General features: G+C 38.3%; 1 protein-coding gene across 16 annotated transcripts in view; it reads right to left on the bottom strand.

Moving 5' to 3' along the window:
* The window catches only part of LOC113435409 (uncharacterized), a 263,948-nt gene extending 249,787 nt beyond the window's left edge, over nucleotides 1-14,161 (bottom strand). For 2 of the 16 annotated variants that reach the window (XR_015743127.1, XR_015743136.1), the window contains exons 1-2: nucleotides 12,975-13,762; nucleotides 8,761-9,001 (exon numbers count right to left, since the gene is read on the bottom strand). Coding sequence is in view for 3 of the 16 variants with exons in the window: in XM_087930948.1 (XP_087787074.1) it covers nucleotides 8,761-8,960 (200 nt within the window). In the remaining 13 variants the exon portion in view is untranslated. Of the gene's footprint in view, nucleotides 1-8,760; nucleotides 9,002-12,681; nucleotides 12,947-12,974; nucleotides 13,767-14,053 lie in introns of those variants that run through there. The other 14 variants (XR_015743132.1, XR_015743135.1, XR_015743130.1 and 11 more) reach the window with 11 other exon arrangements.

Raw genomic sequence — 14,161 nt, 5'->3', positions numbered from 1 at the left:
TATTATGAATCTCTTGAGCAAGCTGACCTTAAATATTGGCAGAGATATGCTGATATGTACAAAATACCTTTGTACATATTTTTTTAATATTCCAGCTACATGCCTGTACACACATATGCTGTTAAAAACTATTTTGTTAATACTCTAGCTGCATGCATGTGTCCTTGTCCACCATTAAAAACATTTTTAACCTTGCAGCTTAAAAATCTTCCCACCCAAAAAGTACAGAACTCTTGTGTGTAACACAATTTACATTGTTGTTTGTAAATTCTTTAAATTTAGGAATTAGCAAACATGGATAATATTGTTTTACACATGTAATTTAAATTTCTAAAATTCTTGTTCTTTTGTTCCTCCTCAAAACCCACAATATTGTAATTCTTAAAATCGAAGATGCTACATTCCTTCTGTTATTTTTCTATCCATGAACTTCCCTTAAGTTTTTCTCATATTGTCCATTCAAGCAAAAGAGAAAAAATGGATCATCTCTATAGTGAACTCTGAAATATCATCTATTAACTTTTTTTTGCAGTTGCAACAGTAGAAAAATTAGGAAATAATTTACCATCTTTATCAAATGAAAAGGGACTGTAGCAGTTTTGTTGCTGTTGTTGTTTTTGAAAAAACAAATGGACGACATAATTACTGATCAATGATTACAATCTAGGAGAGGTTAATATCAAGCAAGGAAACTTTCAAGGAGATTCACTATCATCACTACTGTTATCATTACATTTATTCCTCTGTCAACAATACTGAACAAGTCAGGTCATGACTATCAATCATCAAAAACATCTGCCAGTCTACCCCACCTCCTTTACATGGATGATCTGAAGCTGTATGGAAAAACACCACCTGAAATAGAATTGCTGTTCAATGCTTTCTGTACACTCAAGACATTGCAATGAAGGTTGGACTGGACAATTTCTCCTTTCCACCAACAGGAGAAAAATCATGCAACCTGAAGTAATTAAGGTGCTCTACAGAAATCACCTGAAAAGTCCAGATGAAAATGATAAATAGAAATATCTTCAAGCTGAAATATCTTCAATCGTTTTCTAGTGAAAATGATCACTAGAAATATCTTCAACACTGAAGAAGAAAGTTTGAAGTGAATAATCAAGGGAGTGAAGAAGATTTTAACATCCAGATTCAGTGGAAGAAATACTACCAAGGCAATTAAGACCAGTCCTAGACAATTCCAATCACTAGGTATATAGCTGGAATTATAGACAGGAGTCAAGCAGAACTAAAAGCCTAGATGGGAAGACCAGAAAAATAATAACAATGAAGCATGCTCTTAATCCAAGCAACATTGTTCACCCTACTTACCAAGGAGTGGTGTGGGCATGGAATATTGCAAGTACATGACACAGTTGAAGAAGAAAAAAGGCCTTTGGAAGACTATCTGAAGGTCAGTGCGGAAGATGAACTGAAGGCTTACTGAATACTGGAGAGACAAAACTAGCCTACAGGAAAGACCAAATGAAGACAGGAAAAAAGACATGGCAAGGCGAAGTATTTATTACACGGCCAGTACATTAAAAAAAAAAAACTAGCAGGCAAAGCAAATAACAAGATCCGCCAATTGCTAAGAGCAACAAAGTTGAGGAAAGAGACAGGAGGGGCTAATTCTGGCTGGACAAGACCAAGACTTAAGCACAAATGCATACAGAACCAGAATTGAGTAGACATCAATGCACAGCAAAGGCCATCTCTACAAAGTAGCTGAAGAAACACTGGACCACTTAGCTAGCTGCTGTAAGATGGACTGCAAACCACAGCATGACAAAGTAGCAATAATGATGGAATATCTGCAAGAAATATCATTTGCTTGCAAGCAAAAACTGGTAGTATCACAAAGTAGAGAAAGTAATTGAAAATGAATAAGTGAAAGTGCTCTGCAAGTTTAGAATTCAAACAGACAAGCCTCTGTCACACAAACATTCCAGACATAACTACTGTTGATAAGAAAAAGGGGGGGGGGAGTCTGCATAGTAAACATGGCAGCACCTGGAGACAGTAGAAGAAAAGAGAAAGAACTGGAGAAAATAATAGACTATAAAGACCTGCAAATGGAATCGCTGTTGCAAAAGAAAGCAAAGATAGTAGCAATAGTAATAGGCACCATGGAGGCAACCCCAAGACAACTGACAATTGCAAAAGGCAGCTTTACTGCCTATCCCAGGTCCCTGGGGATTACTTCTTAGGTGGATAAAAATGGAAAATCTAATCTAAATATGCAATCCACTATAACAATAATTCTTCCCAACCAAAAATTCACATAAGAACATCCACTCTTCTTCAAATTATATTTAATTCTCCCAGAATTTGTTTTTTTGTTTTTTTTTTAAAAAAACACTTTGTATTCAGGAGAAAAGAAACATTTTGACTGATCCCAAATAGCCAAAGAAGGTTGGACCTAAGTCATTCTTGGAGAGCTCCAAAATGCATCAAAACCAAGAAATTTGAAAACCATGTACCCTAGAAGGTGAAAAGACAAGTCATTTCCATATTGCTCCCAAGAAGAATACAAACTCCATGAAATTTAATTGAATATACAAAATCCATGAAGTCCCTAGGAGTTGAGTTGACTCAATCTATTTTCTTTTATGTCTTATTTCTTGTTTCTTTGGTAATACCAAGAATCACAGCCATTAGGAATCTTTTATTTGTATATTCTCATCTTCAAACATGCTACAATGCTCTGTAGGAGTTTTAGGGCTAGGTAATTTGAAGGGCTGAAAGGCTAAAGTGATACTGTTGGTTGAAGAGATGAAACCAGCAATAAGCCACTTTATTTTATGTAGCTACCCCAGGCATATTTCTAGCTTCAAAGGACATACTCTACTTTATTCAAAACCAGACCTGGCCAAGTTCTTAAATTTTCCAAAAAAACCTAAACAAATAATGCCTTTCTGTTAAAGGTAGCCTTACAATAAAGTAGAATTGTTTCATCTGGTTGTGTTTCCTACCTGATTTACCTGGAAGGACTGACATCAATCTTGCAGGTGTGAAAGTTCATATCTCATGCTGAATCCATTGCCTAATCCATTTAGAGCAGATATTTCCTAAGTTTCTCTCTCTGCCTGTTAAAAAACTGTATTGTATGATCATTTCCTGGGCAGCAATTTTTTCTCTGTTCCTCAAGGTCATTCTCACATACCATTCCACTATCTGTCCTTTGATGTCCTTTGGCATACCAATTTGAGCCTGGCACATTGAGTTTAGAAATCTTTTGGAAAACTGTTCTTGGTTTGCTGTGCCTCTTTCCCTCTTCAGTGCTTTTACAGATGCCACTGTTAACAATATTTCTTATGTCTTTTAACAGTTCTTTTAAAATTTTTAAGTTCCTTCCTCTGACTTTGGCTTTCGTTGCCTTTAGTGTCTCCTTTCTTTTTGGCAATTCCTGTTATGTTTGTTGTCTATCATTTCTTGGTCTTTGGAAGGCTCTTTTCACCATCATCTTTCAACAACTTCTTTAATTTAATTCCACAATTCCTCTAGGTCTCCCTCAATTAGCTTCAGGAACTCAAGAAATTCCTGAAGTTCTCATTGGAAATGAAAGTTCTGAAAACCATATCCTTGGAAACTGTCTAGCTTTGTAGTTCCACTAGGCTTGGCTTAGCATGTGCAAATCTTGCAGTTTGTGATCTCTTAAAACAATCAGCTGCAGCTGTGTATTAACTGAGGTCTTCCGTCTCCTTGTACCAATAGTGTGTGTGTGTGTGTGTGTGTGTGTGTGTGTGTGTGTGTATGCGGGGGTGTGTGTGTGTACCTTCAGGTCGGTGCTGAGTTTTGGCGACTGCCTGGACAAGTCCATGTGGTCTTCTTGGACAAATTTTGGAAGTGTTTTCTTCCATTGCATCCTTCATAGTGCTGAAAGAAAGTGACTGGCCCAAGGTGACCAAGGTGATTATGTCTAAGGCAAGACCAGAATTCAGTCTCCTGGGTTTCTAAATCTGATGACTAAACCATTGCATCAAAGTAGCTGTCACCAGTAATGTGATCAATTTCATTATCTGTCTGGTGATGTCCAGGCATATAAGCATTTAATTTTTTAAAAGATGTTTTAGCAATAAAGAAACCATTGGGTTGGCAGAAATTGAAATCCTCCGCTGTTTTTTTCTATTTCCTAGTCCATCAAACTATGTTTTTCTCTTACTATTTTCCAACTTTGGCAATCCAGTCTCCAATCCAGATTGCAGCAAATCCTGCTTGCATGTTCTGTCAAATTATAGATTGAACTTGAGCATAAATCTCATCCATCTTTTCTGTTTTTGCATCAGTAGTTGGGAGCATAAGCACTTGGATATTCTTCATATTAAAGGTATCTGTGAAGTCTAACTGATATTATTCAATCACTGACACAAATGTGCCCAGTTTTTGCTATATCCTTCCTATGAAAGTGTAATGGCATATGGGAATGACCTTGAGAAACAAGGAAAAGAGATGCTGTCTAGAGAACAATCAGATAAAAAGGGACCAGGCCCACATTTGAATAATGGGCAGAAAGAGACTGAGAAAGGATCTGCCCCAACTTATCAGGCGCTAAAAAAGAGATTTATACTTTCAAACTTGCAAGATGCTGTTAATGCAGCCTTGCAATAAAATAGAATTAACTCATCTTTCTGTGTTTGCCATCTGATCTACTTGGAAGGATGGCAAAAAGCAATACAGTTTATTTTTAGGAAGGAAGAAAAAAAATAAAGAAAAAGCTAAAAGTGCAACAAAAGCGGGGGAGGAAAATAGAAAAAAATATATATTAAAAAGTGACTTTCACTCTTCTTTACAGCAGATTTAAGCAAATGATACATTTACTTCTTTACGTAGTTTATAAATTTAATTGCCTGTCCAAGGATTTGAGCTCCATGGCATCCAAGCATGCAGGAGCTAAAATCTTTCCTCAGGCAGCCCTTTTGTACAAGCTGAAATGCTTCTGCAGGCAGCTCTTTGAGCCAGCTCCCAGACACAAGACACAGCTGAAATCCAAGAATAGAGAGGCAGCACAGTAAGGTAAGAAGTTTGGGATGCCTCAGAGTTGGGGGAAACCCTTGGGAGGCCCAATAGAGGCTGCCACAAATGTCTCTCCTCTCAGGAGCTGAAAACCTTCCTTGGATTTCAGCAAGATTTTCAACTCCTGAACCGATGATCTGTGCTAGGGCTCTCAGGGTTTTTCCCCAACCACAGAGTCACCCAGGCTCTTTACCTGGGACTCCATCCACTTAACAACTTTTAAAATTGCTTAACAATCGCAGCAATGAGACAGATCTACAATCCCTTTAAGAACTTTTCTTACAACATAGGTATATTCTTGATCATATTCAAATGCCTTTTCTCGGTGGTTTTATCAAATCAGAATTAGGCTGGAGATATAATTCAGGCTGATCCAAAATGTCATGTTTCATTTGGGGCTTTATCCCTGAAATATCTAAGCCACCATTTGTCATTTTCTAATGCAAATGTAGCCCAGAGTGACTTTGATGCACGATATTTCTTTTAATAATAAACTTAACAAGAAAATAGCTTTGCAATTTAAATAAAATAGTTACTAATTTGGTGTGTCATGCGGAACCAATAGATTTATTCAATAAACAATGTTTACACAAACAATGACCTAGAAAAAAAATCAGGTCATTGGAGTGACATATTTTAAAATTTACCAAAGGCAATCAGAATACTGAAATAATTTTGATAATGGCATATTGAAATTAAATGTTTATAACACATATATACAGACAAGTTCATCAGTGCATGGTGGAGCCTTCATCTATGGGCTATTGTACCTCAAAAGATTCTGTTTGAATACATGATCTTTCCCTAGAATTAGATTCAGAACATATATATATATATTTAGATGGAGATTAGTTCACAAGATAAGCAGAAGTAGCACATACCCAAAACAACCAGAAATTTATATTTGTGTTTATTCCCTTTCTCAAAATTATAAGTACTATTAAATAAGACTTATATTCTAGACTAAAAACTATGGAAGCCCACCCTCCAAGCAGATATTTTGTGCCCATTAAGAAAGACTGAACCAGCCTAGCTACAAAACAAAAGACCTTCAGCTTCAAGGTGATGGGATTAAGAACAGGACATAGCCCTTCAAGATATAATAGGAGTAGCCCACTACCATTTAGCAGAAGATATAGAGCTCATTAAACTGCACAATCTCCTAAGACATTTCACCACCCCAGAGCAGTCAAAACTTCAACCAAACTCAGCTCAAACAAGCACCTAGGATTTCCATTTCCTCTTTTGCCTATAGAGCCAACTATGACCCCTACATGAACCTGACAACAGCCAATATAATATTAAAGGACATATTCTTGCACAGGAACAGGAAGCTCAAATACAAAACCCAAAGAAGGTATAACCCCTCCCCCCATTTCCATTTTGTCAGCTGCACCAGAACCATAAACACTGGTGGTTCTGTTCATCGTTAAATCATCTTTCCAATCAGCCTTCATGTTTCCAGTGTCTTTCTCCCAGCTTAGAACTGAACCAGATGGATATTTCTTCCAACAAAACATTTAAAATCTTCCAAATATCATCAATGTTGTCTTTATTGACTACTTTAAAGTTCTTTAAATAATGTGTCAATATTTTTAATTCTAGTACCACAGATAGATTGGTCAACTAATTTACATATTAAAGGGACCGGTATACCATTAACAATCAAGTATCCTTGATGATATATAATATTAGAGAAATGTTTTAGCCATCCCGGAACCCTAGCTAAGAGGAAGAGAATGCAAGACAAGTACGCTCTATGGAACAAGCTGAGTAACCACTTTCTCATACTTTTAAAACCTACCCAAATCTATGGAAGAAAACTGAAAAAGAAGATCATGTTCATGTAAAAGTAATATCATTTGCTCACTGCATGGGATTATCTAAATTTAAGAATTATTACAATGGTAAAGGATAGAGCACCAATGATATAGACCTATCATTATCGCTAGCATTATTTAAAAGTTTAGAAAACAAATAACTGATTCCTCTATGGGAAAAAAAGAGAGAAGAAGAGTCATACTCAGGACTTTTCTTAAGAAAAATGTAAAGGGCTGTCCTACATCTTTTATAGCCTTCAAGAAATCTTGTGGGAGAACATATGCACATCAAAAGCAACTGTTTTCCTACTGTGCCCCAATTACATACTGAGCATATATACAAACTGGCAGACAAAAATCAATGCACAAACCAGAACTTAGATTTCAGACATATCTTGAATACTTTTTTCATGAGTGCGAAACCTTTCATTATCAATGTGTTATTAAAATTCATATCAGTAACATATCTGGATTGATTGCCAAATGTAAGATGTAAATCAGACCTCAAAGATCCACTGAAAGCAGTATGATTTAGTATATCAAGCCAAGCCTGACTTGTCTAATTCCAATTCATAATTACCCTGGAGAATGAACCAAACCATTGCACTACTATTGTAACAATAAAAGTACCAGAAGGAAATGTATTTGCTTATATATTTTAAACCCTTAAGGAAGGATTCTTCGTGCAAATAAACCAGCCCTGAGGTTGTTCATCTTGTGTGAGATGGGTAGCCATATAAATTGGATTAAATAAATTCAACCTTGTTTTAGTAAAATAATAACCCAACTTGAGTCTATCAAGACCTTAGCAATCAATAATTCACAAGAAAAATAAAAATAACTACAGGTAGTCCTCACTTAACAAGTGTTCATTCAGGGACCCCTCAAAGCTACCATGTTTTTAAATTAATGATAATCATGACCAGTTCTCAAAGGTTACAGCGCCCTTGTGGTCACATGCTCAAAATTTGGGTGCTTGGGAGGTCACCCATATTTACAACGGCAATGTGCAATTCAACTCCCTTACTTATCTCTCCCTATCTCTTCTCTTTTGCCCAATCTACAATCTGGTGTGGGAGAAATACCAAGTTGAGCCCGAGGGAGGGGTCAAACACATCATAAGTCACAAATCCCTGCGTACCTGCAAGAGATCTAAGTCCACCCCCCACCTTGAATTCCTTTCAATTCTTAACTCCCACACATTTCCCCCAACGGTCACTTGGCCAGATTCTTGTTGAGAGCTTAAGCTTGCAATAAATCTTTATACTCAGTTGAACTGCCTGAATCTCCTGATTTCCTGAGTGCTTGACATTTGCCACTGCTGCCTATCTCTCCCACCTATAGCTGATCTTCATCCTCATATTCCTCCACAAGGAGTTTACAAGGCCTTGAACGTTCCTAGAGTTGTGAAGGCATTAGAAAGGAAGAGCAGCTGCCTCAGAAGACGCACCTCGCCAGCCGTGGAAGGAAGGTGATCAATCTAAGCTGCGGATGGCTGAATGCATTGTTTTTAAATCAGTCTGGACAACTGACATAATTTTCCCATCTTGTATTATTTGTATGAATGAATAAACTATATAAATTACATCATTATGCAAATCTCAGAAACCCACATAATGTAAACTCTGCTAATTACATAAAAACAAAAGTAAGTGACAATTGAGCGTTAGTGGGCAGCCTTTCCTCTCAACTGGCCCGTTGCATCAAAATTTTACTGCGCATCATGGTTTAGAGTGATATATGAAGTCATCCACAGCATTAATATTTATGAGCAGTACCTGACAAATGTGTCAGATTTATGTCAGAGAAATGTATTAATTATGTGACATAATTAAAGGAAAGCAAGTTAATTGTTCACTATGGTTCACTATAGTTCACAAATCTTTGAAGACAATTGTTTTCAATTATCAGAAAGCACACTTACCTTAGAAGTGCTGGAATGATATTCCATAATCCAAGCCAAATACTGGAATTTTCACAAGCATTCGTGTCCAGAAATCCAAATTTATAAATCCAAGCACTGATGTCTTCTTTTCTTTGTTCTGTATTCCATTCCACCATTTGAAAGTTAATAAAATGAAGTGTCCAACCCGCTGAACTTGATAAGGGATTTAAATATAGCATCTTGGTAGATGTTCTGTTTCACTGACATTCATTTTTCTTATCTATTCAGTAAAAATAAAAGGTTGCAAGGTTACATACTAGCACATATCAATACTTGTACTATAAAAATAACATCAACCGTAAGTGTAAGCAAATTTACTAAGGATTTACTAGATTGCTTGTCAACTGTACTAAAACATACTTACCCTATTTTTAGCTATATTGAATATGCTTACTCAGAAATACGTATGCTGCAGATATAATTTACAGGTAGCCTTCATTTAGCGACAGTAATTGGGACCAGCAATTCAGTCATTAAGCAAAACTATTTCTGGGTTTACAGTCTTATTTCAGCTTTCCTTTGCTTTAATGACCTGCAAAGGTCATAAATGCAAGAATTGATCATAAAATTACTTTTCCATCACCATCTTAATTGTTATGGCCACTAAACAAGACGGCCAGCATGCAAGGACTACCTGTATATCTAAAGATGTAACTACAGAGCATAGTCAGTGCAAATTCACTCAGAATTAAGCCTTGTTAAGTTCAATGACAGCAAAAGTGTGCCAGATTTCAGACTACCATTCTCGATCAAAACCACTGAATAATAGGGCTATTAAGCATCACCAACTGGGAGTTGTTTTCTTAAGAGCTGGAGTCAAATATTATACTTTGGAGCTCTATTTCTGGAAATGTATTTTCATTTAATAAAATATCAAGGCAAGCTCTTGTTTCAATCTGTTTAGGCAATTCACCTAAATTATGATAATTAGTCTATCATCGTTATTAAAATAGTTTAAACTAAATACTTAGATGAAGTCCCATCCTTAGACCCTTCAAATTTATTATGTCAACTCTTAGATGTTCTTTGTGGCTGTTGAGACTTTAAGGAGTTACAGTTTCAACAAACATGAAATGGTCCAAGATTGGAGAAGACAGCTTGCTTCCAACTTTCTTAAGAGTTACATTTTAATTGCAAATTACTAAAAGACTGTTTATAAGACATTACTAATATACGGTTGCAATACTGAGTTAAAACTGATGAGCTAAACCACGGCTATCCCTCATTTAATGACCATAATTGGGATAGGCAGCTTGATTGTTAAGTGAAACAGTCACTAAGTGAAACCAGTATTGCCAGCAAATAAAAAGCAAATGAGTGCACCCTCCAATTTTAGTGTTAATCATTAAAACAAGCTTTAATTTGGATAAACTCACGCATTTTAATAAAATTTAGATCTTTTGCAAAGTACACAATTACACTGACTGGGTTCACATATCATATTAATATCAAACCGAGAGCCAGTTTGGTCTAGTGGTTAGGACACCAGACTAGAAAGCGAGGAATCATGAGTTCATATTTCGCCTGAGCCACAAAAGCTCGCTGGGTGACTTTGGGCCAGTAGTTGTTGTTGTGAGGAAAGCAGGAGGAGGGAAGATGTGTTGGCTATGTTTGCTGCCTTGAGATATTTGTAAAAATAATAAGGGCAGGATACAAGTAAATAAAATCATGATAATCCATTTTCATGACTTGAATCTTTAAAAGGAACAACGTGAAGAACTACATATTGGCCAAGTTCACAGCAGTTTCTAAACTCCCAATCACAGAAGCAGCCATCTAAATTCCTAGTCTTGATTCTTCTGTTTTCAGAGAAAAAAGCGTTTGATGTCAACACACACAGTAAATTAACGGAAAGGAAATAAAAGAGAACCTGAAAAGTTCCTGAAGAGAAAGACATCATCAAGATAGACAGATTAAAGTACTGAAACACACACACACACACACACACACAATATTTCAGGGATGAGATGAAATACCAGCATGAGATAGTTCAGCAAGTAAGAAATGAGGTCTCTCTTCTTGTACCAACATCACTGAAGCATTCTCCTAAAATTTGCACATATTCATCATTAGTTTTCAGTTGAAAAAAATACTGTATAAAGCAATGCTTCCCAAACCTGGGTGAATGATCCAAAATGGGTAAAAATGGGTTTTCTGGGGTAACAACACATGAACCCACTACACAATCACAACAATTACATTTATATTGACTTAAAGTTGTTCTACCTATTTGTACATTGGGTAAAAAGGCATTCTGATAAGCAGCTTTGAGTAATGAAGGAAAAAGTTTGGGAAGCACTGCTATAAAGTAAGTCTGTAATTTAACGGACTAATAGTGACTCTTAATTCAGGAACTTCATTAAATCCAAATGGCAAATTTGGAAAAATAACATTGCAAACAAGATTTTATGGATGTGCAGCCAAACACAGCAGCATCCAAAATCTAAACCGAAAGATTACTGTATATTTATAAATTAGATAATGACTCTAACAAAGCCTGGCCATACAACGCAACCAGAATGCCAATAGCTTGGCTGAACAATCTTACAAACCACCATCCACTGGCAGTTATAAATTGGTATAATTCCACAAGAAATATCAGTTCTAGAAAGCCTGCTCCTCCACTACCACAATACATTAAAGCACATATATACACAGCAATTGATTTGGTCTCTTTTAGTGTTTTGTATGAATGTTTCACTCTAGCTTATAAATCATGATTTATGGTTTGTCTTGCTTCGGTCCAGTTCATTATGACTTACTTGATAAACTAGAAAAGCATAACATGCGAAGCTAGTCTATGTTACATTTATGTGACAAACTTGAAACTTTGCAATATCTCCCCAAAACTTTTTAAAGATAAAAGTCTGTGAAATGAAACTTCACTATAACAATCTACCCCAATCCAAAACCTTTCAGGGAGCGGGGGCTAACTCTTTGTGTGACCTTGTAAAATTGTTTGTGGGACTTGTAATTCAAAAAATGCCCTAGGAAAGGGAAGACTTCATTGGAAAACCTTAGTCCACTTCAGAAAAATAGGGAAAGACGGTGAATTTATGGTGCTGGCACAGCATAAAAATAATAAGAGTAAAAACTACTTGACCTGATTAAAAACTACTGAGAACTCAAAAAATATTACAGTATGCATAAGACAAAAAAAGTTACAGAATAGATACAGTAAATGAAATAAAGTACAGGAAACAAACAGGAACAATGGGACTGAGAAAAGAGATTGAAAAAAAAAAAAGGATAAAGCTAAACAAAAGGAGGAGCAGAGGACAAGAAATGGAAAATAAGTAAAAGTCCCCAAACAGAAGGGAAAGATGCCAAAGATCTGCAATAAATAGTATTTTCAGAAGTACGCCATGAAGCTGGAACAAAACTGCCTGAAAATCTCTGTCTTAACAAAGATCTTTGTGGGCTTATAAAATGGTCCAAGTCCAAGCATCCTTCTTTTCCAAAACAAAGAGTTATCTGGTGGTTCCATTCTTGTACAAATCTTGCCTCTGTAGGAAAAAGCCACCAGCCACCTGCATTCCACCCACACAGATTCACCCTGGACCACTTCTTCTTCCAAATCCACTTCAATTAAAGCATTTTTTTTTTAAAAAAATATATTATTCAAGCAGCCCCACATACTCACAAGAATCCCTCTTTCACTCTACATTTAGAGAAGTCGCACCTCAGCTGGCAAATACTTTCTTCTGCCTAATACCCAAACTGCCTTACATAAGCGGATCCAACTTGACCACAATGGACATCACCAAAATCAACCCATAAGACCCGGGGGATGATTATCAGACCCAAGTGGATTTTATGTGCCACCCCTTCCAGAAAAATCAGGGTACCTTTCCACGTAAAACTTTTCGCTCATTACAAAGGAAGAAGAGAGAAACTTACATCAACAGCTCACCTTCCTCCTCCTCTAGGTTGCTGGGGGAGGGGGGGATAAAAATCAAGATCCTTGAAGTAATTGTTGGAAAAGTTTGCAAGTCTTTGGGAAAGTTCAAGAAGTGCAAGGAATACCCCTCTTGAAAGACCAGATAAGGCAGGCAGGGAGATGAAGAGTTCATCCGAGTTTTCTCTTTTGTTCAAGCTCCCCGATCAGACAAAGAACTAGCGAGCAGCAGGTTTCTCCCCCTTTCCCTCCCATCTCTCTTCCCCCCCAACCCTTGGGTCCCACAGCAACTCACCAACTTCAGCCGCCCCTACTCCTTCGAAACGTCTGGATCCCGAGATAAGATACAGAAATATACAGAGAGAGGTGGGGGGTGGGGGCGCGCAGGCTGTTGGGCTTCTCGCCTCATCCCTAGCTTCCAGTTCAAAACTTCCCTCTAAGTGAGCCTCCCAGAAAAACAATCTTAATGGAGGCGGAGGAGGCAAGGAGAATCCCTGCGATCGTTATTTCCGGCAAATGCACCTCTTTGTTTGGATCGCCTTGACAGGCGCTGAGAACGATTTTCCCACCCACCCACCCCCGGGCAATCCGGCCGGGTGGGCGCTGGGAGTCCTCTTACCGTTCCCAAGGACGAAAACTGGGGCTTTCAGGAAACCGGGATGGGAGCTGTGGGGAGTGGAAGGGCTACTCAAGCGCCGCGCTTGGAGGAGGGAGAGAGGGGAGGGGTGGGGGACGGGAAGCAAGTTTTGGGTGAAGCCTCTTTCCTTTCACTTTTGGAAGCGCATCCAGGCGAGGAGAACAAAAGCGTCACCCGCGGCCGGGACTCGGCGCGTCGTTTTTCCCGGCTTCTGACACCGCTACCTGTTGCACAGGGCAGAAAGAAGCAGGGAGGGGGGGGAAGCGAGAGCAACCAGCGCGCAACAAAGCGCCAGCCTTTTCACCTGTCCTCCTCCTCCTCCTCCTTAGGAGCAGCAAAAGCCACTTGACTCGGCCGCCAAATACCGACCACTATACGTTGTGGGGGAGGGGGTTGAAAAGCAAAGATGCATGGCGCATCTGCTTTTGCAACAAAACAAAACAAAACAACTGGCCTCTTCAAGAGCCGCGCAACAAGCAACAAGTCGCATCCCCGGATCGCTTCCCAAACTACGAAGCACACCCCGGTCCGCGGCTGGGAGTCCCAATGTCCCAACTCCTCTCCAAAGTAAACCAGTTTCCACCGAGAGGATCGCAAATTGTGGCGGAGCAAGGAAGAAGCGCGCCCCCAGATTCTGCCGCTGCTAAAAGAAAATCCGGGGAGGAGGGAAAGGGGTCGACTGTCGATCTTATAAACGATGGATGGAATCAAGTGTCTACTCCCCCCCACACACACACCTCCAGATAGAGAAGTGGGTCTCAAGCATCTGCCGCTTGTCCCATCACCGCGTGTAACTTTCTCGGGCAAATGTACTCATTTATCGAGGGAAACAACAACACACTGAA

This window comes from Pseudonaja textilis, chromosome 3, assembly GCF_049901715.1.
Source record: "Pseudonaja textilis isolate UNSWEBS1 chromosome 3, rPseTex1.2, whole genome shotgun sequence".
NCBI classification, from domain to species: Eukaryota; Metazoa; Chordata; class Lepidosauria; order Squamata; family Elapidae; genus Pseudonaja; species Pseudonaja textilis.
This window is presented reverse-complemented; position numbering and strand designations above follow the sequence as displayed.